The 25164-nt window shown below is 56.1% G+C and overlaps 6 protein-coding genes across 6 annotated transcripts in view; 2 read left to right on the forward strand and 4 right to left on the reverse strand.

Moving 5' to 3' along the window:
* VOLCADRAFT_93375 (uncharacterized protein) overlaps positions 1-4826 on the reverse strand; it is a gene marked incomplete at both ends in the record, with an annotated part of 6131 nt that extends 1305 nt beyond the window's left edge. Inside the window, 10 exons of the mRNA XM_002952667.1 lie at positions 223-270; positions 622-738; positions 1058-1193; positions 1572-1738; positions 2194-2295; positions 2393-2465; positions 2982-3052; positions 3506-3663; positions 4018-4283; positions 4762-4826. Coding sequence (XP_002952713.1) covers positions 223-270; positions 622-738; positions 1058-1193; positions 1572-1738; positions 2194-2295; positions 2393-2465; positions 2982-3052; positions 3506-3663; positions 4018-4283; positions 4762-4826 — 1203 coding nt within the window. The remainder of the gene's footprint in view (positions 1-222; positions 271-621; positions 739-1057; positions 1194-1571; positions 1739-2193; positions 2296-2392; positions 2466-2981; positions 3053-3505; positions 3664-4017; positions 4284-4761) is intronic.
* Positions 4827-5177: 351 nt separating this feature from the next.
* VOLCADRAFT_105627 (uncharacterized protein) lies at positions 5178-7641 on the forward strand. The gene is made up of 5 exons (XM_002952594.1): positions 5178-5356; positions 5598-5792; positions 5971-6049; positions 6717-6809; positions 7059-7641. Exons 1-5 carry the CDS (start codon positions 5205-5207, stop codon positions 7221-7223), a joined length of 684 nt encoding a protein of 227 aa, XP_002952640.1. The 5' UTR covers positions 5178-5204; the 3' UTR covers positions 7224-7641.
* A 1577-nt stretch (positions 7642-9218) lies between these two features.
* VOLCADRAFT_121081 (uncharacterized protein) lies at positions 9219-12969 on the reverse strand. The gene is made up of 5 exons (XM_002952668.1): positions 12421-12969; positions 12095-12234; positions 11542-11798; positions 10512-11164; positions 9219-10442 (listed from the first exon to the last, which is right to left on the reverse strand). Exons 2-5 carry the CDS (start codon positions 12232-12234, stop codon positions 10377-10379), a joined length of 1116 nt encoding a protein of 371 aa, XP_002952714.1. The 5' UTR covers positions 12421-12969; the 3' UTR covers positions 9219-10376.
* Positions 12970-14477: 1508 nt separating this feature from the next.
* VOLCADRAFT_105629 (uncharacterized protein) lies at positions 14478-17277 on the reverse strand (the record flags this gene model as incomplete). Its single annotated transcript, XM_002952669.1, has 5 exons — positions 14478-15211; positions 15621-15811; positions 16162-16258; positions 16682-16789; positions 17230-17277. 5 exons carry the CDS (start codon positions 17275-17277, stop codon positions 15080-15082), a joined length of 576 nt encoding a protein of 191 aa, XP_002952715.1. The 3' UTR covers positions 14478-15079.
* A 360-nt stretch (positions 17278-17637) lies between these two features.
* VOLCADRAFT_105630 (uncharacterized protein) lies at positions 17638-23951 on the forward strand (the record flags this gene model as incomplete). Its single annotated transcript, XM_002952595.1, has 10 exons — positions 17638-17864; positions 18576-18728; positions 19176-19575; positions 20216-20497; positions 20944-21221; positions 21582-21675; positions 22125-22253; positions 22548-22679; positions 23157-23270; positions 23661-23951. Exons 1-10 carry the CDS (start codon positions 17737-17739, stop codon positions 23949-23951), a joined length of 2001 nt encoding a protein of 666 aa, XP_002952641.1. The 5' UTR covers positions 17638-17736.
* A 425-nt stretch (positions 23952-24376) lies between these two features.
* Positions 24377-25052, reverse strand: VOLCADRAFT_121084 (uncharacterized protein). The gene is made up of 4 exons (XM_002952670.1): positions 24980-25052; positions 24846-24911; positions 24726-24773; positions 24377-24644 (listed from the first exon to the last, which is right to left on the reverse strand). The coding sequence occupies exons 1-4, from the start codon at positions 25007-25009 to the stop codon at positions 24609-24611; spliced, it is 180 nt and encodes a 59-aa protein (XP_002952716.1). The 5' UTR covers positions 25010-25052; the 3' UTR covers positions 24377-24608.
* Between the last annotated feature and the right edge of the window lie 112 nt (positions 25053-25164).

The following is a 25164-nucleotide window of genomic DNA, read 5'->3' on the forward strand; positions in this document are numbered from 1 at the left end:
TGGGGGAGGGGGGGTATAGGCGGCAATAGTCGAGAATGTTTTTTAGAGAAATCGCTGTTGGCGTCGTACAGAGTTTGAGAGGTAGTTCGGGGTGGGTTTGCTGGGGGCCAATACCCACCCTTAGCCCGGCTCCTGACCTGAAGCCCTCCTCCTGTCTTCCCCCCCCTTCATCACCCCTCTCCTCCCCTCCCCCTCCAACACCAACTGCCCTTTCCCCCCCACCTGCATCACCACCGAGCGGCGGTCGCCCATAGAGACGGTGGGGCTCATCTGCATGTAGACAACAACAACAAACAACAAAAAAAGAAGCTATCTTGGTAGCAGTAGCAGTAGCAGTAGCAGTAGCAGTGGCAGTAGCACCCGAGCCACCAGCAATTGCCAGTAATGCCGAATGAAAACGTTTCAGAACGCAGAACACACACACACGTACAGACACACACAGAGAGAGACACACACGCACGCGGATCAGCGGAGACAAGTGAAAATATTCCCCTCCTCCTCCTCCTCCCCCTTGTCCCTGCCCTTATCAATGCCTAAAACCTAAAAAAAAAACCCTCCCCCCTGCCCCCTCCCCCCTCCCCCCTCCCCGGCGGTGTGTGGGGGTTAAAACCCGGTGGGTACCTCCAGTCGGTGTTTCACACTGTCCAACAGCTCCTGGCCACGTTCGTTCCGTACGACAAGGTACTGCGGATGCCGTATCATGTCGAGATCTAGGTACGGCACGCCCATGTAGCCCACCTTTAGGATGGATCCGCATAGCGGCGGGTGGTGCGGGGTGCAGGTGTATGAGGGTGAGTGAGCCGGCAGGGGGGCCCCCCCGGAGGGGAAAAGGGCAGCGGCGGCTTGGAAGAGCAATGTGCCCTTCAACAGATTCGTCGTCAGGAACGCATGCCAACGACCCGAAGTGAATCCAACGAACAATCCGACATCATCACTACCGAAAACAGCCAACTTCAACCTGAAAGAAACAAATAAACGCAAAGATATTTTCTCCCTAAAGATATTTTCCCCTTCCAGCTCTCCCCCCCCCCTTATTTGCCCCTCTCAACCAACTCACCACCATATCCGCCAAACCGTTGGTGTAGTCGAAACAAGAGTAGCAAGACGGCGCGATGACGTCATTCAACTCCTTGGCGGGAAGGCAGAAGTACGGCACGTACTCAAAGGAGCCGTCTGTGTGTTTCACGTGCACCCTGTGCCCGTGTGACGGTGGCGGCGGTGGTGCGGGTGCGGGTGGCGGCGGCGGTGGTGGCGGCGGTGATGCAGATGAAGAAAGGGTGTTGGGGTGGGATCACCGTTGAAGGCAGGGGGGCCGACGAGGGAAAGAGGAGATGAAAGGGAGATGCGGTGGGGGGCCCTGGGTTGTGTTTTTCCTCGTGTCGGGGCGGTTGTGGTGGTGTGTGGGGAGAGGCGGGGGAGACGAAGAGCGGAGCGGAAACAGCGGCGTCAGGGGGGGCCGCTGGAGAGGGCCTTTTTGCACAGAGAGACACACAGACAGATTTCCAGGCGCACGTTTCCCCCAATCCCCACTTCTCCCCGGCCCCCCATACACACCCTCCCCACCCGCCCACCTGTAATCCTGCATGAACTCGTAGTGGAGGGCCTCCTGCGGCCGAGTGGAGGCGGCTCTCAGGAACTTGTCCAGCCCGGCGCGGGGGCCGTTATCCACGCAGTTCGTACCCAGGACGTACAACTTGTCCAAACCCAAATACGGCTCGATGGAGCGAAGGGCCTGAACCTGAGCGGGGTTTGCCGGGGGGCGGGGGACGAGGGGGTGGGTGGGGGGAGGAGGGGGGCACCCAGTGAGACGGATAGGAGAGCCGGAGAGGTGTTTTGACGTGACCCGTGACTGGTTGGTGCTAGTTGGTTGGTGCTAGTTGGTTGGAAGTGGCTCAAGTTTGGTTAGTGGGCGGTGACGGCTGGCAGTGGGCAGTTTGGGTTGAGGACATGTAGGGGGGAAAGAAGTTGAGGCTAAGAACTTCCGACGAAACATTAAATATTTGGATAGAACATCTGGTAAAACCACACGACTAGCAACCAATGCAAAATCCCAGTTTGGCGACAGCGATAATGGCGGTGATGACGGTGGTGATGATGATGATAATATAGCATTTGTCAACGAGACGCAGCGTGTCGTACGTCAGTATGTCTTACAGTACGACACTTTATACTTGTAGCGATACCTTCCCGTACCTGGCACCCCACCCCTATGAACAGCAGCTTCTTGACTTGTAACGCCTCCACGGTGGCGAGGACGTTGAGGTTCGGGGAAAGAGTGGGTTTGACTCCGCGGGCCTTGTGGGGTGGGGAGAGAGGAGGCGGCAAGGGGGACCTCAAGGAGACAGCTGCCGGCATCTAGAGGGCGCGGGGAAAAGTGTAACCGTCCACACACCCTCCCCCACAACCCCCGCCCCACTTTAATGATGTCCTCCACGGTTCGCGCCACCACTGGTTTCGGAGTGAACCTGGATACGCGGCCCCGGGGGGGAGGGGGGAACAGGAGCAGGGGAGCAGGGGTCTGGTCATGTAGTCCCACGACAACCCATACACCCCCCAATTACCGGCTCGTAAACCCCCTCCCACCAGTACGATCAGTACGACTAGTACGACCTCAAATGCCAGGTACATACCACCAAACCCGATCAGCCAAACCCCGCACCCCCCCCTCCCCACCCCAACTCCGCACCCAGGGGCTCGTCCCCACCACCGCCTCCACCCACCTCAGCAGCGCCACCACATGACACCCGTCCACTTCACCCCTGCCGTGTTGCCACTCGGGAACAACTTTGTGTAAAACCATGAAAACCCGCCCAGCCCCGCCCCCGCGTCTTTCCTCTTTTCCCCCTCTTTCCCCCCCCCTTGGGAGTCCGCCACGTGCAATCTACCCGCCCTCCCTCCCCCCCACCTGCTCCCACCTATATAAATATACCCGTTCGTGGCTCGTCTCACCACCCACCCACCCACTCCCCCATGGGGCTCACCGGTCATTCTCATCACTTTGCACACAAACCACCGCCTCCACCTTGCCACTTCGCAGCATCTCAATGGCAATCTGACAGAGCATCCATAGTACGACAAGGTACGGCATAACAAGGTACGACAGAGGGAAGCGGGAAATCATCAGACCGACATGCCGACGTCCGGGCGGGGTGCTTAAGCTGCACTCTAATGTTAAGTGTTGGCGGGGGGGGGGGGGAAAAGAGTGGGAAAGACGAACCACGAACGAGTGAATGAAGCTGCTGCCAAGGAAAGAGTGTACAAGAAGCAGAACTGACCAATAGGCATTCTTGAAGACGGCAACCTCGGGAGAGGGAGAGGGGGAGATGGCACTGGAGATGAACCCTCAACCCCAACCTCCTCATCCTCCTCGGCTGATCAGTTCGGCAGCCTACGTTTCCATTTCCGCAAGAACAGGACATCCCACAACCCAGTCCACCCCACATATACATACATACATACATACATACATACATACATACATACATACATACATACATACACGCACCTGCGTCACAATCCCCGTCCACTGGGCTCCCTCCACTGGGGGGGTGTTAACGGCGTACGACATGGACCTCGTAACGCCAAAGTGCAGCTCGTCATCATCGTTGGCGTTACGTCGGCGGCCATGCACTCGCTCCTCAAGCCGCTCAACGCGGGACATGCCTGCAGCGAACATACATACATACATACACGTATGCACATATACGTCTCTGCCTTCGGCTCTCCAGCTCCTGGGCGGCCGGAGTCCCCCCCCACATACACATACACATACACATACACCGGGCCCCAAATACACACACGACACGACACGACACGGCCCCCACCACCCACCACCCACCACATCACATGTTTTACCAAACCTCCCCCTACGGTTACAACCCAACACTCGCCGCCAGGACCGTACAGTACCGTACCGTACCGTCTCGTACCATCCCATCCCATCCAGTCCCGCACCGACCCATCATCCCCATCCCAGCCCACAGCCAATGGCACGGCACGGCACCATTGCCCACCCACCATCGCCCAGGAACGCGCATGCGTCCTTCACGTGCGCCACATAGTAGGTATCGCACAGACCGCAGCTACTGCAGTACTGCTTGGCCGGATAGCTGCTGCCGGGGGAAATGGGTTTGGATCGCTGGCGCCAGTCGGCAGGGAGGGGGGAGGAGCTCCCGAGCTCGCGTGTGGGGGTAGCGGCGTCGATGCCGTCGCTGGGCACACCCCCCGCTGCTGCTGCAGCCGCAGCTAGGTCCCTCCGCGCTCCCGGTGGGCTGTGAGGGGCCCTGCAGCTGGGGGGCCCCCTTGGGGTGGGGTGGGGGGTGATGGGTTTGGGGTTTTTTTGAGGTGGGGGGAGTTGGAGTTGGGGGTGGAGGTTGAGATTGGGTGGAGGAGGAGCTGTAGGACTCGATTCGTCCGGGGAAAGCAAAAGCGGCCTCGAGAATCTCCCGGGCCCCCCATTGTGGTTACTGCTCGGCCCACAGCTCCCGAAGTCCAGATGTTCAAGTTGCTGTTGTTGCTCTTACTTCCATCCTATTTTGAAAAGGATTCCAGGACCCTTTCCATTTTCTGATTGCTATTTGAAGGCCGTGCGTGGCGGGAATGGCGAGAGCGGCTGATCAACAGGCCAGGGTAAATGTCATTTACTTGGCGCACAAGGCGCAAGCAACATCCAGTTCCAAGCGTTCGTCTCTATGCCAGTTAAATGGTGTTGGGCAAAGCTGCAATCCTAGAGTTGGCTTCAGCAGGTGCCTGAGGACGCACCTCGGAAGGACGCGAGATGGCGTTGCTGTCGCGCGGCCAGTGCAAGCCGTCGCCCTCCGGTGCATATTCCCGCACGAGAGCAGTTATTGAGGCTCGAAGATTCAAAAGAAATAAACAGGACGATTTGCTGCACGCAAAGCAAATACAATGCAACTATGCTGCACGAACAACGGTACTAGGAGCTAACTGCAATAATAACAAACGATAATCATGACGCAACTAATGTTGTCATACCTCACTGTATCCAGGCGACACGTGAATTGCGCGCAAAGTGCGAGCTGTTGGCGTTACGGCAATGCTTTGGGCTACTACTGCGGCTACTGCCATATACGTGCATGAGGATCATACAATGCAAATATATACGTTGAGTTCCACACTAAATTATTGTTGTCGAGCTCGCCGTGTTCAGGCTCCGATCCCTTCCTTCTTAGAGGCTACGCGTCATGCAGCTTCAGAGGTCTCCGTGCAGCAGGGCCGTCGCCCAGCGCAAGTGCGCATTAAAGCCCGCGATGCGCATTGCTGCACCGGCGCTGCAGGTGGCGTGCCAGGCTGGGCGTTGGCAGGCGGGCGAGAACGATGAGAAGCTCCAACCCAAGTGCGTGCGGCTTCTGTCTATCATGCCAGATGAAATTGCCATCATTTTCTTAGCTGTGCTTAACCCTGTGTAATCTGATCTGCATCTCTAGTTGTTGCTGTCATGGCTGGTTGTCTCGGCCGGTCCTGTTGTTGTATGCAGATCTTGAGTGATAGGTGCTCACCTGATGGCCGCAATTACAACTTTAATATTAGCTACTTATACAAATCAGAAGGCCTGGTTGTTTCGGCGCTGCCCACAGGGAAGTCATCCTCCGGTCCGTGAACATGGCCGTCGTGGCCGCGCTCCTGACAATCGGAGCTGCTCCGCGTCCTAGCAATCTTGGCATTCAGGATTACGGCGCCGGTATCCAGACGCTGTCTCTCTGCCCGTCTACCCCCAACTGCATCGCGACATCGGAGGAGGGCAATGACCGCGAGCACTACGCGCCCCCGCTGTAAGCCCCAACTAACACCTTCCACATATGCGCTGCATGGTCCACGTGTTGGGGATCAAATCCCGTATCATCTAATTTACAAACCCTTGCCCACCGAACTCACTCCCTCACGCTCTCTTCCTACGCTTCTCCCCAACTCAACCCGTCCGGTCCCTCCTCCCTCGCCGCCCTTCTTCAGCACGTACAACCCGCAGGATGGTCGTGGCCGCAAGAACCCCGCTACTCAGGAACAGGCCATGGCCGAGTTGGTGTCTGTGGTGAGCTGGGGTTGGAGGGGGAGGCTCGTCAGGACGGACAGACAGACAGACCCACATGCACAGCCGCAGAGGACAGGCCCGAGGAGGAGAGGAGAGGGAAGGGGCGGGATGGGCGGTGGCGGAGTGCCGATATGTGCGAGTTGGGAGGGGAACAGAGCTGGTGAAGCGTTGCTTCTAGATACGGATGACTTTCTAGCGATTGTTGAGAGATCTTGTTGTCGTGAAGGGTGATGTGATTATGGCACGGATAAGGTGTGCCCCGCATCGAGTCCGTGCGGCCCTCGTTGTTGTCGTACATGATATGGAGGTGATGGGCGCGGTGGTGGTGTTGGTGGGCTGGGAGAGGGGGGAAGGGGGGCATGGACTAGCATCCAACGCGATATGATGTGAAGAAAATAGGCAGCCTGCAGTTCCTGATGAGGGGCCTGCGGAAAGGGTGCCTGCCTGGTGCTTCAGACTTGAGGGCGCGGCATTCGGTTTGGAGAGCTCGGATATATCGGTGACTCCGGTCTTGTTCTTGATGTTGTTGTTCGGGGCTGTGATCCTCCTGTCATCGCCCCACAGGCTGCCACTCATCACTCACCCCCCCCTCCGCACACACACAATTACTATGCCTCCTTTCCCCCCCATCTCCTTCCCCCTTCTCTCCCCCCTTTCTCTCCCCCAGGTCAAGACCCTTCAGCCGGACGGATTCACCCCCAAGATCATCAAGCAGACCCCGAACTACTTGTACGTGGAGTACGAGAGCCCCATTATGGGGGTAAGTGCGGGGGCGGAGTGTGGGGCCTTGGAGGAATGGAGGATTTAGGAGGGAAGGACCGGGGGACAGGAAATAATGACATTACCATCACCATCGTCACTATCACCACCATGTGGCTTAGGGCCTCTGTCGATTGTACGTGCTGAACCCACGCCACACATCACAATAACACTGCCATCGCTATTGCCCCCTCCCACCCTTATGCACACACACAAACACATACACACGCGCGCGCGCGTACATCAACAGTTCATCGACGATGTGGAGTTCTGGTTCAAGCCAGGTCCCGGCGCCCGAGTGGAGTACCGCTCCGCGTCACGCGTTGGGGAGTCTGACGGCAACATCAACCGCAAGCGCATCCGGGCCATCCGCCAGGAGCTCGAGAAGGAGGGTTGGCGCAGCACCGGCTTCTAAGACTTTCAGGGCGGGTCTCCCCGCCTCATCTCGGCCCCCAACCCCCTCACCCACCCTCCTCTGAAACAGAAGCAACCACCACCTTTCTCCTCTTGCCGTAATCGTAACTGCTCGCCCTCGCTCAGTACAGCATCAACAGCAACATCAATAAGCACATCATGGCTAACAACTGGTTGATTTAAGCAACTATGTAACCACACATACATATACACACATATTATATGTCTACATACATACATACGTACATCCGCTAGATTTGGTTGGATGCTGGTGGTGAGTTGCTGAACTCAACGAATACATTCCGAAGTCGGATGGGGTGAATGGATTAGGGTGCCCCTCTCGCAGGGGAGAGCAGGGAACTGCCTCGGGAAAGGGGGCCGCTGGTGAAGCTATACCAACCTGTAACAACATCATACGTACATGGAGATACAGTGTACGTTGCACTTCCGTGTTACGTTTCCGCTTGCGCGCATTGTTTTCCATAGCTCCAGAACCAGAACCAACAGCAGCGTCTGAAGGACACCAAACGGTCCTACGTGGATTACCCTGTGCGCACTTCCAACTCTCCGCCGCCGAACACATAGCACTGCCACCGGACGGCCCGAGAAGAGGGGGGGAATCCCTGCTCTCCTCCTCCCCGAAAGAGGACAGGGAAGGCGTGCAGGTTGGAAGAATGAACCTTGTCATCATGCCAATAACCAACAGCACAAGCAGTACGGCAAAAGGAGAGTCTGTCAGCCGCTGTTGGGGGGTTTGGAGGGAGCGGAGTTTTGGAAAGCACGGAGGCTCAGAGCCGCGGGGGCCGTAACCTGGATGCCAGGACTAGGGCAGATGCGCTTCAGAACAACATTGGTGCTCGTTGGTGCCATGCCATTGGCCATCTGGCGTCGTCGGCAACGGAGTTTTGCCCGGCTGCTTGTCTTGCCTTGTGTTGTTGCCTCATACTCGATATGGATGATGAACGGGTTGTGATGGTGGTGACAGTGTTATCTTTTCCTCCATCCGCAGGACACCTCTGGGCCTCTCCTCCTCCGGCAGGTTGGGGTCCCTTAGGGGGGCTAGTGAGGGCCATTACGAATTTCTGTGGCGGTGTTGCTTAAGAGGGGATGGTGCCGTACACGGCTCCCCTGGTTCACCTCCTGAAAAACCCTGAGCCCTTTTACCCTCTACATTGGTGAAACCGGCCGTGTCCAACTGCTCAGCCGGCTTGGCTGGCTGGCTGGCTGGGTTGAGGAAGGGAAGGAGTTAGGAAGAACGGGGTACACCTACGTTTGCCCTTTGCTGGCTGCTGCTGCGGGTGGTGCTGGTGTGGTGTGGTGCGGTGAGGGGTGCGGTGAGCGCGGTACTTGTGACTGTGGTTGGCGGTTGTGGGGAAGGGATTTAGGAGTTGGTGTAGAGGGATGAGGCCAGGGAGGCGCCCATTTGCCCGGGGGCATTGGGATACATCTTATCTGTCCTCGTCTGCTGTAAGTATGTAAACCCGAAGTACTGTACGGGACCACGTGGTCTTTGACCATCTTTTTTTGAGGGATTTGACTGAAGTACATGGATTCAAACGGACTGGGACACCCCGCCTCGTCCTGGAGACAGGCTCATTGCGCGCAAAAGGATTCCTCCCTCGGAGCGTCTCCCACCGCCACCCCGGAACAAAAACAGATCTCCAGAAATCAGAACGAAGAGCACGGAGATGGCTATGCGCTATAGATATTTCAGGTAGTCCTGGACTGCGGGAGACGAAGGTCGGCTGCTTGGCTAGTCGGCAATGCTGCACCCGCCGTACATCGTCTGTACAGTACACCCTGTTTGTATGCAGTGGAAACATTACTACAGCGTTCCAACAATAGTAGTAGTAGTAGTAGTTGTAGTAGTAGCTGTTGTAGTAGTAGTAGTAGTAGTAGCAGTAGTAGTAGTAGTAGTAGTAGTAGTAGTAGTAGTAGTAGTAGTAGTAGTAGTAGTAGTAGTAGTAGTAGTAGTAGTAGTAGTAGTAGTACGGAATTACCATATCGTTTTACAACAGTGGAGGAGATATGTTGCCGTACATACGGACCAAGGGCGCGTCCTGGGTCTCTCTTAGCAATCCGCCCTGCCAAAAGCATCTGTGTATTTAGCTACGAAACACCTAGCCAAACAGACAGACAGACGTAGCTGCAAGTCCCCTTCCATCCGGCGTTCTCCGCCGCTTCCCTTTCCGAAGAACAACTTGGACAACAAGTCAGGCATTAACCGACAGCCAACAACCCCCAACCGTCAACCAACAGGACATCTGTCCTGCGGTCTATCTGCTCTCTTCAACAAGGCTACTGCACAGAAAAAAGGAAATCGTCAACCCTAGCTATAAATACACTTCGAGAAGGGTGAGGCACCCAAACGTACTTACTAATAAATTGTAGACCATCACCCGCACACCGCCTTGTTTAAGAATGTATAAACCTATCCACATAATCGCGGCATAATCATCAGCACCTAAGCGGGCAAGAATAATACGACTCGACCGGCCCTGGCCTAGATAGGACACGAACCGGCTATAGGGGGCAGAAAGCCTGTAAGGGGTGGGGGGCCAAATGCATGCGAAACACATGCTACGTAGCCGCCACCAACCCCCTCAAAGCAGCAGTAACCCCCCGCTAGAGCAGCACTTCTACAAGTCTTGTGTGCCGGACGCTATCCACAAGAGAAAGGTTAACCGCCCCTCTCCCTTCCGCCCTCCCTCATCCTTCTTACAGGGCCGCAGCACCGAGCCTTACGTCCTGCGGTGAAGCGCCATACCTGCCATTGCAGCTGCGCACATGCAGACATACACACATACATACATACAGCCAAGCGGCACCACAGGCTGCAGCAGCAGTAGCAGTAGCAGCGACAGTCGCGACATCTGGACCAGCCCCCTCCGGACGCCGCAATCAATCAATAGGCGCCTAAATGGCATTAGACCAATGTGCCAGCAGGAGCGGCAAGGCGCAACGGACCCAGGTAGCCACGAGTAGAACCCGGCGAAACCCAAAGCTCCATTCCCGCATGCCACCACAGGCCCCCCTAATGCATCCTCAGTAGTAGTTGTGCGCTTACACAAGCACAACGGAAACAACGCAAGGAAGCAAAACGGTCTTTTTTCCTGACCTTCATTAAATGTCAGTTGCGCAACAGTTGAGGTCGTTAGCGCGAGCCGTACACTGGCAACTGCGGTGACGACTGAGTCGCGTAGGTTGGCGCGGGGCTGGTCTGTTCGGTAGGAGACGGCGGAGCCGTTGGCGGCCTCTGGGGCAACGTTGGCGGTGGCTGGGAACGCACCGGCGGGCGCCGAGGCGTCAGTGGCGGCGACGGCGGCGGGAAGGTGTAGAAGTTCGCGCGCACACCCACAATGCCTAACGCTTGGGCCAGCGGCTTCAACAGGGCTGCGGATCGCTCGTTGATGGTTTCGGATTGGTCCAGCTTGAGACCGCTGACTTTGAATACGGCCGCCAGGCGGTTGTTACGGCAGTTGTACGACAGGAACTGGATGCTTCCGCTGGGTAGCTCCAGCGCAGCCCGGTACTGCTTGCCAAGTGCCGCCAGCAGAGCGGCTTCGGAGGTGATGGTCTCGCAACCTTCCGGGTCGTTGAACTTGCCGTACAGCCTGTAAAGCGGGCTCTCCTCAATGACGGCGTCGGCATAACTGACGCGGTTGACGGGGCAGCAGGTAGCCTTGCTGTCGGCGACGAGTACGGCACAGGCGGGCTCGGGGCCGTACGAGGGTGCGCAGAGGGACGAGGCAGCGCCGCATGTGGGATGGTCGGATTTCAGCTGCACGCAGACGGTGCGGTCGGCGGGGTTGGCGGCGTCGGCCGGCGGCAGCGTCGTGATGCGTTCGATGGACAGGACGCTGGAAGCGTTGTCGTACGTTACGCTGCTCCAGGGTTGACCGTCGACGGTGACGGCGTCAATGGCGTCGGCGCAGCCAGAGGCTGAACAGGGAAGAGGGGAGGGGACGGAGGGTTGTTGAGGAGGGCGAGCTCAGCGACCCAAAGACGTGAGGAATCAGTTCGCCTGTCAGGACACACCTATGTAACGCACGTAACACACACACACACACACACACACACACACACACATACGTACATAATTACACACACAGACACACACGCACACTAAGGTTCTAGTGCATCTACAGTGCCATCGTCGCAATCCAGTGGGCTTGATGGTGGTATCTTCGTGTACCAACGGTCTATCTACTCCCAAAGAGGATACAACAAGCAATCCATGCGCCGCCAAAACGAGTTTACCAATCGAAAGCTGCAGGTGGTGGTCTTTGCACGTAGCTTCTGAACAGCGCAGGTCTCACCTATGACCAATTGGATCCTGCTGACTTGGTTTGCGTTAGGCGCCTGCTGGCAGCTGTACTTTACGACTTCAGGCATCTTGTTGGAGACCTTGAAGCAGAAGGACGAGCGGTCAGGGCGGGTGATGTTGAGGACGAGCGGGCTGTGGTAGAAGGTGGGGTCGCAGGAGCTTTTCGACTTGAACGTGAACTGGCTGCCGAGCCATGCCAAGCTCTTTCGGGTTTCCTCCGGCTTTTGCTGTCCAGCCTGGAGTACGCGCCTGCAGGAGGCAGGAAGACCGTTTAAGAGGGAGTTTACTTCAACGATGGGGTTAAAATGGGTGCCAGTTAGTTTTCCTTCCGGCTCAGAGATCACAACCATTGGCAATCTGGATTCCTACGGCAGCCCACCGACAACCAAAAGAATGATCGTGTAATCCTTAAAACTAAGATAATTACATTTTATGGATATCCCTTTCACTGTGGGTTAAATGCGGCAAGAGCGGTTACTCTGCTATGCGAGGGTACGATGAGTCATGTGGCCTGGTCACTTCGAAAAGCCAAGCCCGAATCTCACCTTGACACACGCTCAAGCGAAGCGGCACGTGATACTTGGGCAGCTAAGGTAAAGGCAATCAGTAGCAGTGCCAGTCCCCGTGGCCATGGGTGGGTTGGCCAGGACATGGCTCGCTGCAAAGTCCGAGAGCAAGCTTCCATCTGCATGACAGCAAAATGGGTTACAGAGACATTTTTAGTATGAGCGCGCACTGTTATGAACTATCTTTACAGTCAATTGTTCAAGTATACGATACTAATCCTAACCGTTGCCGGGCAGCGTGTGCCGACAGCAAAAAGCTTACGCTGGGATACATCTAACTGCGTCCCAGTGCGCCTATAGCTTACCTTGAACACTTGCTTACACCAATGGATTGCAGGACTAAGGAAATGTTGGTCTTTTGGGTCTATCTAGTAGAGCACTGTTGGTGCTGGGCCCCAATGTTGTAGGAGCGCCTTTTAAGCACGTTGCAGTGTAAATCTTACAATAGATGTTATGTTATCATGTATTAGGGTCTTTCTTAAGTACGCTTTACCGTTGCCAACCGGTATCTGTTGCGGTATCGTACGGCCCGCCTGAAAGACGCGTGTCCGACAAAGTCAACCGACCCGCAACTGGTCACGCAGCTATCAGGTATGGGCCAGCTGTACGCGTTATAACGCCCTGGCTTGTAGTGAACCCAAAAAGTCTAACCGGCCTTGGACGAAAGCCGAAAGTTTGAAGTACGGAGACGATCAGTAGTCGCATTCGTATGCCAGCCATGAAGCTGTGAAATATAATAAGGCGTAGCCGCGGCCCCAAACGCTGCCTTATATTGCACACTTCTATAACCATGATTTTAAACTGTGCCAAACACAGGTCGACAGCGCCGCTTAATTGATGAAAAAATATGTGGGTTGCAAACATAAAGTAAGGAGCAGCAAATTTAACAAAAGCTTTAATACAGAACATAATTGAACATCCAAACAACTTCCTCGTACTGTCGTAAGTTGAGAATTACGTTCGCGCAGTATAGGAGCTCTTCGCAAGGCGTAGTAACACCCAGTTTGCCATTTCGACATCGGCCGACGTCTACCGACGTCTGAGCCACGCTTCAGCGCCTTGGAATGGTCCCACTACTGTGTGCGTGTGTGTGGTTGTTACAGTGGCCCCTCCTGCCGCATGTCATGCGTTCCGTATTCTTGGTTAGCCACCTGGCAAGCGAACTTTTCAAGTCCCGAACGCAGATGGCTCCTGGCGACCCAGAACGGATAAAAGTATCTGAACTTTCAAGAAGAGCAGAGCTTCCTGCGTGCTCAGTGCAGCCTAGTCACACCTTCTAACGAAGGCTCACCAAGCCCAGTCGTGCATATGTCGGAGAACGACATGTGTCGTTTCCTCCAAATGAAATCTGTTATTCAACTTATGTATTTGTTATTAAATTGTGATATGTCATGCCTGGGACGGGACGTGTAGGCACAGACGGACGCTTACCGATGCACATTTCCGCAAGGACGCACACAACTGAGCCACATAATATTTAACAACTACAGATCAAAACGATGAAATGCTCACGGGGACGAGGTGTGTAGGTCCGTGAAGTCAACGCTGCCGATCGCCTATGCCGAATTCTACGCACCGTGAGTTTCACGAGCAGTCATGATATCCCACTTTACAGCAGCTGCATCCACAATATCTATGACTTCAAAGTGTGAAAGCAACAAAAGGAGCTTTACGACGACCCAATAATCCTTCAGGCTTCATAATTCCCGCCAAGGACATAACGCCCAATTTGGGAACGCATATTGCCTAATCATGGCGAGCACCTCCAGGACATCCGCATTTCCTTACAACTATTCAAATGCCTTCGGGACGTATCTTCATGCGCATCGCTTATGAATCAAAAGTTTTGATCCTGGAGCAAGTTCCGTACCGTCCGAAGCCGACAACGCATGTTTGCGCATACAGAAATGCAGTCGCCCGAGTGACCTGAACCATCGCCCGCATACCTTTTGCAGAACGATTAGGGTCGAGCAAAGTGCAGAGGTATGGTGTCTTCCCGGGGCCGGCCGCCTCACGATGGTGAGGCCGGTTCTGCACCGCCTTATGCCATGGAATCCACCAAGCACTCACTATTCGCCAAACAGTCAAGGGCAAAAGACGGCAGTGCACAAAGAACAGCAGCACCAGCAGCAGTCGCAAAAGAGTTCTCCCCATGGCCTCTGCGCACGGTCCTTCGCTCTGTACGCGATTGCAATGGATGTCGTCATCGTGACGACGAAACCCTCTGCTGCGACTTGTGGTTTCGACACCTCGCTTGCTCTCTGCTTGCTTGTTTTTATTATATATGATGAAGATTTCATCCCAGCATCCCACGATGTTCTCAACACGGGATCTTATGTCCGGATCCGCTCTTTATTTCCTTCAGTGGGCACTTTTGGCGGTTGTCACATGGCTGTCTCATCGCGCCCTGACAGGGTCGCTGTGTATGGACCGCGGTGGCCGTCCTAACAACAGGGCAAGCCTTGGGGAAAAGCGACCCTATCACTTGTCCTTCTCCCAGCGGCGAGCCCAGGTGCCGCATACTATCAGGAGACTCGCACTCCCATGCCAAACTCCCATGCAGCATGGCGAGAACCCCACATGCCACAACATGCGCTTGCTCCCTCACCGCCATCAAGTTCCTGTTGTCCGCTGCTTGCCATCCACCTCGCTGCTTACCACGCCCAGCCTCTTTTCGCGAACAGAAACCCAAACAGACACATATATGCACGCAAACAGGCGTGGTTCAGCTGGCCCTACATCTACATCCCGGGTGACCCTTCCTGCCTTGTACAGAACAAAACTCCGACCGGCCCTATTGGCACGCCTCCAAACACAGAGAGCTTAACACCACCATCACTGCTTTTGCTTGCACGTACACCTGCACAGGACGCGATGGAAGCAAGTAAGCAAGCATACATAAAAACAACACTGCGGGATGTTACGGTAGTTGGAAAAAGGAGACCGTGCTGGTGTCCGCCTCTCCTAAATCGGCTTCATGCCCTTGCGGTGCTGCTGCTGCAGGGCCATGAGCTGCCTCATCTCCTCCTCAGCTTGGAGCCTCTTGACTCGTTCCGCAGCCAGAGCCTCCTCCAGGAGGTCCATCCGCTTGGCCAGCTGCGAACACAACAACCACAGAAAGGAGACAGCTCAAAAAGTTGTGACAGGTTGGAAAGCGCGAGATAGCGCAGGGAGCATGTCCGCGCAGTTACAGGCCCCTGTCGGATTTCGACGCAGGTCACGTCGGAATGAGCCACGACGACCATAACACGACATGAGCTGCGCGGTAAGCGGTATGACAACGAGGGAAACAGCGTGGACAGGAGGACGTCGAAGCAGCAGACGATAGTACAGCGTAAAGCCTAGGTGAGTCCTCGTTGCTGCCCTGGCAGCCTCAGCAAAAAGAAGAGCCTGTAGCGTCTTACAGTGCTTTACCGGGCGCTATACCGGGTTAGCGATGTACACGTCCTCCGTCAACCCTGTTTACATGGGCCACTTTTAAAACCCACCGAGCCCAACAACCTACCGCCGATTGCGACTCCGTCCCGGCCTGGCTGCCCTTGGTGGTGCGTGGCTGAGAGGCAACGGAGCCCGCCTTGCCGGCCGCCGATTTGGCCACTGACGCCATGCTTCGCGCTTCGTCGTCCTGTGGACCCCTTCCTGCCGCTGATGGTGGTGATGGTGCTCCTGCTGCTGCTGCTGATGGTGCTCCTGAGGCTGCAAGAAATTAAGACATAGAAAGAGAACACCGCCATGAGAAGGTTGGCTGCGTGTTGTACGATATACGGTATAAAATGGCGCCGGATGCTTAACTGGCCTCCGCAGCGAGATATCGTTCCATCACGACACGTAAACACTTGGGAACGACCCAGGCAGGCCGAAGCAGCGTCGTGGTGGTGTATCTTTACTTGCTTCTTGACTCCCGCCGCCGTCATGAAGCGGCGGAACCGGAATGAGGGAACGTGGGCAAAGAGCTTTCTTCTCCCTCGCTCCCGCCCTGCGAGGCGCTATAGCTCTCTGTCGCTTTCTGTCTCTGTCACTCCTCCCCAGTCTGGTGGCTGACCTACCTGCCGTTAGGGGCCGTTGGGGGTCCTGAGGACGGCCACACGTGACGATTACGCCGGCACCTGTCAGATGGGGGTGGTCGGATGGTGCCCTGCGGATCTGCGAGGACAGCGGGTATTGGGCAGTTGGTGAAAGGATGGGGGCTGGCGGGTGCAGCAACGGCGGAATACACGGCGCGTGGTTTTGGTTGTGTTTTTCCATGATGCCTTTGTTGTTGTTTATGGCCCGACATGGCGGAGGGGTGTGACTGGAAAGCGCCGAAGTCGCACGTGCTCGGGTTTTTTCCGAAGTGTGGCAGGCAACAGAACATAGACTGGAGTTGCAGTTGTTGAGGTGTGGGAGAGTGAACGAATGCGTAAGCGAGGGGAAAAAGGCATCTGGGTTGAGAGACTGTAAAAGGTGTGGCCGCTATTCGAAGCTAGTGACCCGAGGGTCTGGATGGAAGGGGCTGCTCTTGCTACAGTCCGACAAACTAGGCGTGAAGGAAGTCAGCGCATATCGACACCATAGACGAGAACGTACCTGGGCTTGCCCCAGGGTGTTCAGGAAGGTCACCTCCTTCGTGGGCGGCTTGGCAGTTTCCGGTTCATCTTGTTGTTTCACACCATATTGAAGCTCCTCCTTCTCAATCTGCGGGCGCGAATGGTGGGTGGGATTGGAAAGTTGGTTACGCCCTCAACAGGCGGCTTTCGTCGGGGCGCGGGGGCATGAGACAAGCGGGTCACGGGAGGGAGAAACGGTCGCTTGCGAAGGGTTACTTTGTGCGCTGCTTTGCAGCTGGGATTATCAATTGCAAGGCGTGAGGTAATCCCCACAGAGCGCTATCCTTCGCAACTTGTCAACTGAAGTGGCCGTTGGCAGGCACGCGTGCGTAAGGCTCCTGTCGACGTGTTGAGGCAGCAAATTCGCAATATATTTTCATAGCTGATTCTTATTTACAGCAAGACATTCGCTACACGTCTAAAAACCGCACGCCCAACATATGGATATTCCTGGGTAAGTACCCCGTAACTCCTGGGCTTGCAACCCTGTAGGGCACCTCTAGAAATTACATTACAAGCAAGACCTACCCGTGATTTCCACCACCTGTCCTGCTGGGAAGGATCAAGCTTGCCCATAACGTATCGAAGTGATGAACCGATAGAACCACGATGGAGAGCGGCAACCGAAAAGTTAATCACAAAATTATGTGTATAAGATATGATGAAGCAGTTGGATAGAGTACTGCGTAAAGTGCAAAAATGTTTTGCGTCCCGAAGAGCAAAGCGACCAAATAGTAGAAGCTCAACTGCTGACTCAAACAGTATATATTACCGCACACCTACGTATACCCTTCTGTTTTAAATATTTATCGATATACTCCTGTGATTTGTGGGCCCCACTTCGAAGGACCCACAACGGCTTTCGTACCTCGTCTGTCAGTTAGGACTTGGACTCACGTCTGAGTGCTAGGAAATTACTCACGTGTTAGGTCAATGCTAATAGAGCGAAACTAAGGTGCTCGTAGGGGCGCTGGTGTCCCAAGCTACCGCGTGGTGCTTCAAATGTCAATACTGACTTGCGTATTATAAGTCGCAATGACAGACGTGCATCTGGCTACATCATATGCTGGTGATGCGGCTCAGGTGGAGGATACCTTGGGGTTGCCAAGTTATGCCCAATTCAAGAGATATGCCACATTCAGGACGGATCTTACCGACTTTGGGTAAGCTTTGAACAATTAGGAGCGCTGGTGGGTGCCCCAACAAATAGTGCTCTTAATGGCCATGCGCAGCATAGCGCGCGTTAAACCTGCCGTTCAGCGGTTCAGTTCAAATGAACACATTGTTGTGCCATTCCTGTAACTATGCAGCCTGCTTGATACGTCTAAACCGGCTATGTTGGCACTGCCACATGACCGCTGGGCACCAATTCCCCTCTCGCCCGCTGTCTTGTCACTTTCCTTTTAAAGGTTTACTCGCTGCAGCTCTCTAGCCTGTCTGCTGCTTCCTCTGCCCATTACTAATGAACAACTGCACATGTACTCCATCTCTTCGTCCCCTCCAACACACAGACATCGCAAAACCCATTTCGCCTGAGAGGTCATGCGCCACCCCTCTAGTACCGCCATTCCCTCCTCCGCACCGCTCCCCTCTGCCACCTCCGGGCACTCCGTTTGATTGCCCCTTCACAACCCTCTTCCCCATCCCTTCGCCCCCCCTTCCTTCCCCCAGCGCACCCGCGTACCAACTCCAAACGCAAAGGAACCGCCATTCCTGCTCCTCCCGCGTCCCTGGCCTCCCCTCCTTCCCCCTCCCTCACCAACTTGACCAACGGAATCCTAAACTAACCTACCAACCAACCCTACATACCCACAACCAGCTCCTCAATCAACTAAAACCAACCAACCAACCAACCAACTAATCAATCATTGTAGGGTGGACATGAAGCAGCTGACCAGGCTACTGGCTGAATGCGAGTACGGACTGGCAGTTGGTGGCATGGGTCTGGGGGACCTGAACGTCCTCTTCGCCGCCATTGCGAAGCGCAGCGGGGCGCTCACATACGACGGAGTGCTGAGGCTGTGCAGGCAAGGGGGAACCGGGAGTAAGGAAGGGCAAGGGATGACTGACTTGCTTAATGCAGAAATAGGATTAAACACCTCCAGGACACCGGAATGATGTGAGAGCCAATTCACGAAAGGGCCGCATGCCAATTATATGGTTTGTAGTGGCTCGCTAGGTTGAGCGATTAGGATGATCATGAGCGGCCTTGGCTCGCCTCTTGACCAGACATGTTTGGGTTGGAGGTTTTTCTTCCGAACCCCCCTTTCGCCCCGCAACCCCCACCCGGACGCGGCCTGCAATCCGGTTCCACGACCTTGTAACATTCGCTGACATTTGTGAAAATGGCACTCCGATTCGACCCCTCCATCTCCTGCACCTCCCCCGTCTCCTGCACCACCTCCTCGGTTGTCTTATTGCTGATTGTATTCGCCGTGTTCCCCCGGTGCGCTTAATCGCCCTCATGGCCTCAGGCTGCTCCGTCCCCGGTTAGCGAAATTAGAAGCCATGATGGAAGCCACTGACCCAGATCAGCGGGACCCCACCCGATATCGACCACGTACGGCACCGGGGGGTAGACCTGGATCTGGTTCTGGAGCAGATCTGTGGGGAACTCTGAGCGGGAGGCTGCGCGGCGGCGGCGGCGGCGGCTGGCTGCATAGAGGCGGAGGAGGGGGGTTTGTGGGGCCGGATCCCGGTAGCTCCAACCCGCAGATAGACTTTGCAGCCGGCATGGCAGCGGGGGAGGGCGGTGGCAGTGGTGCTGCTGCTGCGGGGCCGAGCACGGGACAGGGAGGGGGCGCGGCGGCAGCGGGGTCACAGCAGCAACCCAGCGCGGCACCTCCTGGCGGCCGGTCCGTTGCGTTCCGACAGGTGCGTGCGTTGGAAGGGGGGGAGAGGTGGCACATAAGTAACTGTACCGTGAGGAACTAGTGTGGATGTGTGTGTGTGGGGGGGGAGGCGCCCGAGGTGTTGTGAGTGCAATGCAAGAAGGAAGATAAGTAAAGCAATGGTAGAGACGCAGAAGCAAGCCGAGAGGCCAAACGATGTCTTGTATGCGTGTATGTATGTACATATACGCGTGCGGGCCACAATTCCACGGAGCCGGGTGCGGATGGGTCTGAGGCAGCGGCCTCACCGCGGCCTCGGGCAGCAGCTCCGGAACCCGCCCAGTCCGTGCACCGCAGCCCAGCGGCGGCGGTGCTGCATCTGCTTTCAACTCCCCCATCTACACCCGCACCGACCTAGCCATAAGCTGCATTACCACCCTCCCCCGCCTCCTCCTGCTGCCCTGGTAGCAGCTTCACTCGTTTGTGGTTCGTCTTCCCCCTCCTCCTCCTCGAGCGCTCTTGCTCCTCAGCGCACTGATCTCGAACATGTGCTCGCAAATCCCTTCCCACGTCCTGGGCCTAAAACCCTCTTGCGCCCCGTCTCCCCCTTTCCCTCCCCTCCTCTTTTCCCACCTAACCCCCATCACGGCAAAATCCGCCTATGGCGATTCTGCCCGCCGTAGGTTCCGGAGCAAGGAACCTCACAGCCAGCAGCAGCAGCAGCAGCACCCGCCAGCAGCAACCCCGCAGGAGCCAACCGTATTTCCATGATTGGAAACACGGACATTGCTGGGTTGGGCGGCGCGGGCGGGTCGGGTCCCTCGACCTCGGGCCGCGCCTCTGCGGTGCCCAACGGCTTGTCCAGCTTGATGGCCCTGAGGGACCCCCCCGTGCTGTTGAGGGAGCAGCTGCCGCCGCCCCCCTGCAGCTTCCCTTCCATTGCGGCACGTATCTCCGGCATCATGGTGCGTGTGTTGGGGGGAAAGGGGAATGGAGGAAGGGAGCCGCTGGTCGGGGGGGATCAAAGGGGGTTTGTAGGAAGGAGGGCGCGGATCTCAACCTTTGTGGTTTGAGAAGAAGAGGAGGAAGAGGAGGAGGAGGAGGAGGAGGAGGGTTTGTCGGATGAAACCCAATGGACCCAGAAGCGGTGCAGTGGGTACCACTAATGGGCGCGTACCAGGTACCACTCTTGGACATCATTCACGCTGGGCTTGGGGGTGCCTTGGGCTTGGGGCTTGGGGGTGCCAAATGTGTGTGGTTGCGGTGGGTGGGTGCCTGGTAAGGTGGTGGAGTGGAGGCACGGTGGTTTCAGGACGGGGCGTGGATACTCCCACTATGCATGTCATACACTTCTACGATATGTCACGTGTCACACGTGTCATACTGCGTAAACGCCGTACGCCGCCCGCAGGTGCTGTACCGTGACGGCGAGATGACGCGGGTGGGTCTGGCGTTGCGGGACCTGCAGCGCGACTGGGAGGACGCGGCGTCGGCTGCCGCCGTCACGGCCGCCATCCGTCGCCAGGCGTCAGCGGCGCTGGCCAGCAGTGGAGCGGCCGAGCCCTCTAATTCTGACCTGCGTGGTGAGATCCCTCTGGAAGGACGTATCTGGCTGCTGCTGCTGCACGGCTGCAGCCTCATGATGGACGGCAAGTACCGGGCGGCGAGGAAGAGCCTGCAGGCGGCTGAGTGAGTTAGGAGAGGGGGAGGGGAAGTCGAGGAGGTGGGCGGGGAGGGGAATGCGTAGGCATTGCGGGGGTGAGTGGGAAACCGGGAATGGATGGCTCTTGGAGGTCGGAGGGAGAGACTCTGGCCCACACTGGGTGGTGACGAGGAATGAGGAAAAAGAGGGAGGAAAGAACGTGGGAGGGAATGTTACGGCAGGGAGAGGAGAGGTGAGGGAGGAGATTTGGATGGGCCAAATATGGCAGCTTTCCTTTTGTGCCGTCGAACGAAACCCCAACAGGCGACATGGCGGTGGTGTGACGGTCTCCCCCGCCGCCGCGTCCCCTCCTTCCCCTCCTTGTTACTGATCCTAATCTGCCTCAGAACCCTGTTCAACCCCAAGGTCCTGGGCATTGAGCACCCCTACCACCACTGCACGCACATGTTCTTTGGACTGCTGAGCTACTACGAACAACAGGTGAGCTGGGGGCCTTGAGGCGGGGCGCTGGGTGGCGGGCCAGGTGGCGGGTGCTGACTAGCAAAGCTGGCGCTGGCTACAACGGCTGTGGGACTTGGGGCTTTATGATTATTGCTCCTGTTTGCAGTTTACGGCATCAGCGACGAGAGCTGTGAATGACGGGGAGCGCAACCGCTCTTTTAACACCCGTCCCCTGCGAAACCCTGAACGCCTCGCCGGCGCTGGGCAGGTGTCAGCCCTTTTCCCCATTCCTTCAACCATTGCTTTTTCCACTCTCCTTCATTTCCGCAGTTATTGACTCTTGCTTTGGCACATGTACGAACTACCGTACTCTCGGACCATTGGCATTTCCCTCATCGTGACTCAGATTATTAAAGCTACCGTACCCTCCATTTGCTGGCCTTACACTCTCCTCGCCGCAATGTTTAAACGTGCTTGCACTTTGGCAGTATGAAGAGGCCATTGACAAGTTCGAGTGTGCAAAGGAGTTGGCGAATCTTGTGTCCCGTGGATCACTCAATGTCACGGCGCGTCGCAACGAGGCGGCCTGCCTCAACAACAAGGGCGTCTGCCACTCGGTATGCACTACTCGCGTGGCGTGAGGGGAGCCTAAACTGGGGGAGACTTGGGGGAGGAGGTAGCGAGGGTTGGCTGGGGCGGGACACTCTGTCCCCCTTGACGACCTGTGCCTTTTGCATGGGTGCCTTTTGCATGGGCGCTTTGCATGGCGGGGCGTCGCTCGTATGACTCATATGACTAGGGGGGTTTGTACTGGCGAGGTGGTGCACCGCTTTGTGCGCTGTTGACCGATTGCCAAGTGCGGAACCGCCCTCCCCCCTGCCTGCACATCCCTGGGGCCCTTGCGTCGGCAGCTGTTGGGCAACCGCTCCGAGGCCGTCATCGCCTTCCGCGCCGCCCACCAGCTGCTGCGGCCCACGGACGGTATAGCCGAGGTGCCGGAGGCATTGGTGGCGCAGAGGAACCTGAATAAGGCCCTTAAACAGGTGGGTGGGTGGAGAACTGCGGGACGAACTCAGCCAGCCTCCAACGCTGGGGGGCTCTGTGTAGGGCGGCGGTGCTGTTGCGCCCACAGTCAGGAGGGACGGAATGGAGGATGTGACAACACGCTGCCTGCGGCACACGAATGCCGTGCGGTATGAATGTTGTCTCTCTTCATGGACCATGCCTTGCTACTGCTTGCTCTTAACTACGCTGTGGACGCTGCTACGCTGAGTTACGATGGAGCAAAGACCTAAACCCGCTGACCTCTGTCTGAGCGCGATCGAGTTTGGAGCCCTTGTGAGAGACTCGACTGGCTGATAATTTTCCGTACATCCTAGAGCGCGCACACATTGTTGCGATGTGACTCGCCGCCGTCGTTGCGAGGATGTGCTTACCTGCCTTTGCTTAGCTGCCTGCCTCCTTGTTTGCTTGGTTATCTGCCTCCTTGACCGCTTGCTCCCATTGGCTGCTGTGCGCAGGGCTTTGCGCTCAACACGGCTAGGCTGCGGCCCACCAGTGCCCCTGCGATGTATTCCCACGTGGGCAGTACCTCCATCCCACGGGACCAGAAGCTGCAGACCTTCTTACGCACGGTCAGTTGCGCGTCGGCGGTATATTTGTTGGTATGTATGCATGCACCCAAATCCACCTAGGAGCACTGCCCTCACCCATTCGCCGATGATTCGCTTGTGTGTGTGTGTGTGTGTGTGTTACATGGTCGTGGGTGCGGTCCCGGTACCTGCAAACCGCCCTAATACGAGCCGAGGGCTCAAGGGCTGCCAGATCGCCTATAAGCATGTGGAGTTTGTTGCATGCACGTACAGTTCTGCCAGCTACGAGTCAGATGACTTGCTCGCAGACAGACATGCAAAAACACTTGGTAAGTCGCATTCTATCCCCTTGGACTCTCGTTTCCCTGTTGCCTCTGTACTGACGGCTTAGTTTGCTGTATGGTGCCTACTGCCTTCCGCCTTGGCCCGCAGGCGATCACCATGCGGCCGCCGGCCCCCGCCACCGTGGTACCCGCCTGGTGCCATAAGGTTACGGCCGACGACATCATTGCGCGGAAGAAGGCCAAGGAGGCGGAGAAGAAGGCCAAGGCGAAGGCAGCGGAGAAGGCTAAGAGCGGCGGCGACAGGGCCAAGTCCAAAGTGAAGAAGCCGCCGCCCTTCGACGCCATGACCACATACCCGTTTGCCGCTTATGGCCTTGCAAACATCAAACTAGCTGCAGTGAAGAGGGGCCGGAGGAAAAAGGCGGCGGCTGCCACTTAGGGCAGTTTTCCTGTAGATTTGGGGTGGGGAATTCATGATTAATTTTTGCTTTGCTGCGGTATATGCGAGTTGAGTGTTGCTGATGTGTTCCAGCAGGTGTGGCATAGGTGCGTCGTATAATGGATGATAGGGCCCCGTTGTTGTGGATTAGCGCTTGACAGGTAGATCTGGGAGGACTGGGGGAGCTCTTCAGGCAGGAGCGTAGGTAGGTAGGTAGGTGCAGTGATCATAATATAAAAGCTATATACACCGGTATTATGTATATATGGCCTGACGACCATCATATAGTAGCGATGGGTAAGCATGTCTTCTGTGCAACTATGTGCAACTCAATATCGTGGTTTACTGTCCTATATATGTGGATGCCATTGCATTCTGTGGCCCCTGCGTTGAAGCGAGGGTATATCGCGTGCAGAGCGGGACTTCAAAACCGATATCGTTTACAGAGCTGGGAAGGAAGATACCCCACACGTCTCATACAGCGTGTCGTGCCTCATGAAACCCATTCCCCATTTGCTGGCACGTTGGCCGGTGATACTGTAGACTAAAACCCTAACACAATGTAACCCTGAATACATTCTCTCTCATATTCGTTTAAAGGACGCCGTCCCACAGCCTTCCGAGACAGGCCGGCAAAGCAAAGCCCCCACAAGCCGCTCAGCTGCGCTCAGCGATGATATCAGCGAAGAGTTTCTGCAAAGGATGAGGAGCAGCGACAACATTAGCCACATAAAGCCGGTATCCATTCCAAGTCTTTCCACGCAATCGCCTCACCCCCTTATTCCGCGTCGTCCAAACTTTGTCAACAACATAGTCAATTGCCTGCAAGAAAAGCAAAGAAAGACAGCGTGATAAGCAGCACGTAAACGGCGTTCGCGACAGGGGTCCGCTCACCTCATTCGAGAAATAAGCCCCAATGCAAAGCATGGGGATGTACACAGTTGAGCGCTTGAAGAACGCCTGAAGATGTGAAAAGCGGTTCAGCAAGTCTTGCGCCGAATACGAATCACCATCTTAAGCTGCCACACCTGATACACGCCTTCAGGTAGCCGCAACATTTTGACTAATCCCAAAGGACACGGATACAATGCAAATAACAGACCTGACAGTGCTACAAGACAGCAGGAACCCACAGGTACTAACCTATTGGACGATTATGTACGACGTTCCTACTTATACACTTCTTAAGCAGTCAATTCCCTATGATGATGAC

The sequence above is a fragment of the Volvox carteri genome, assembly GCF_000143455.1.
Source record: "Volvox carteri f. nagariensis unplaced genomic scaffold VOLCAscaffold_31, whole genome shotgun sequence".
Taxonomy (NCBI): Eukaryota; Viridiplantae; Chlorophyta; class Chlorophyceae; order Chlamydomonadales; family Volvocaceae; genus Volvox; species Volvox carteri.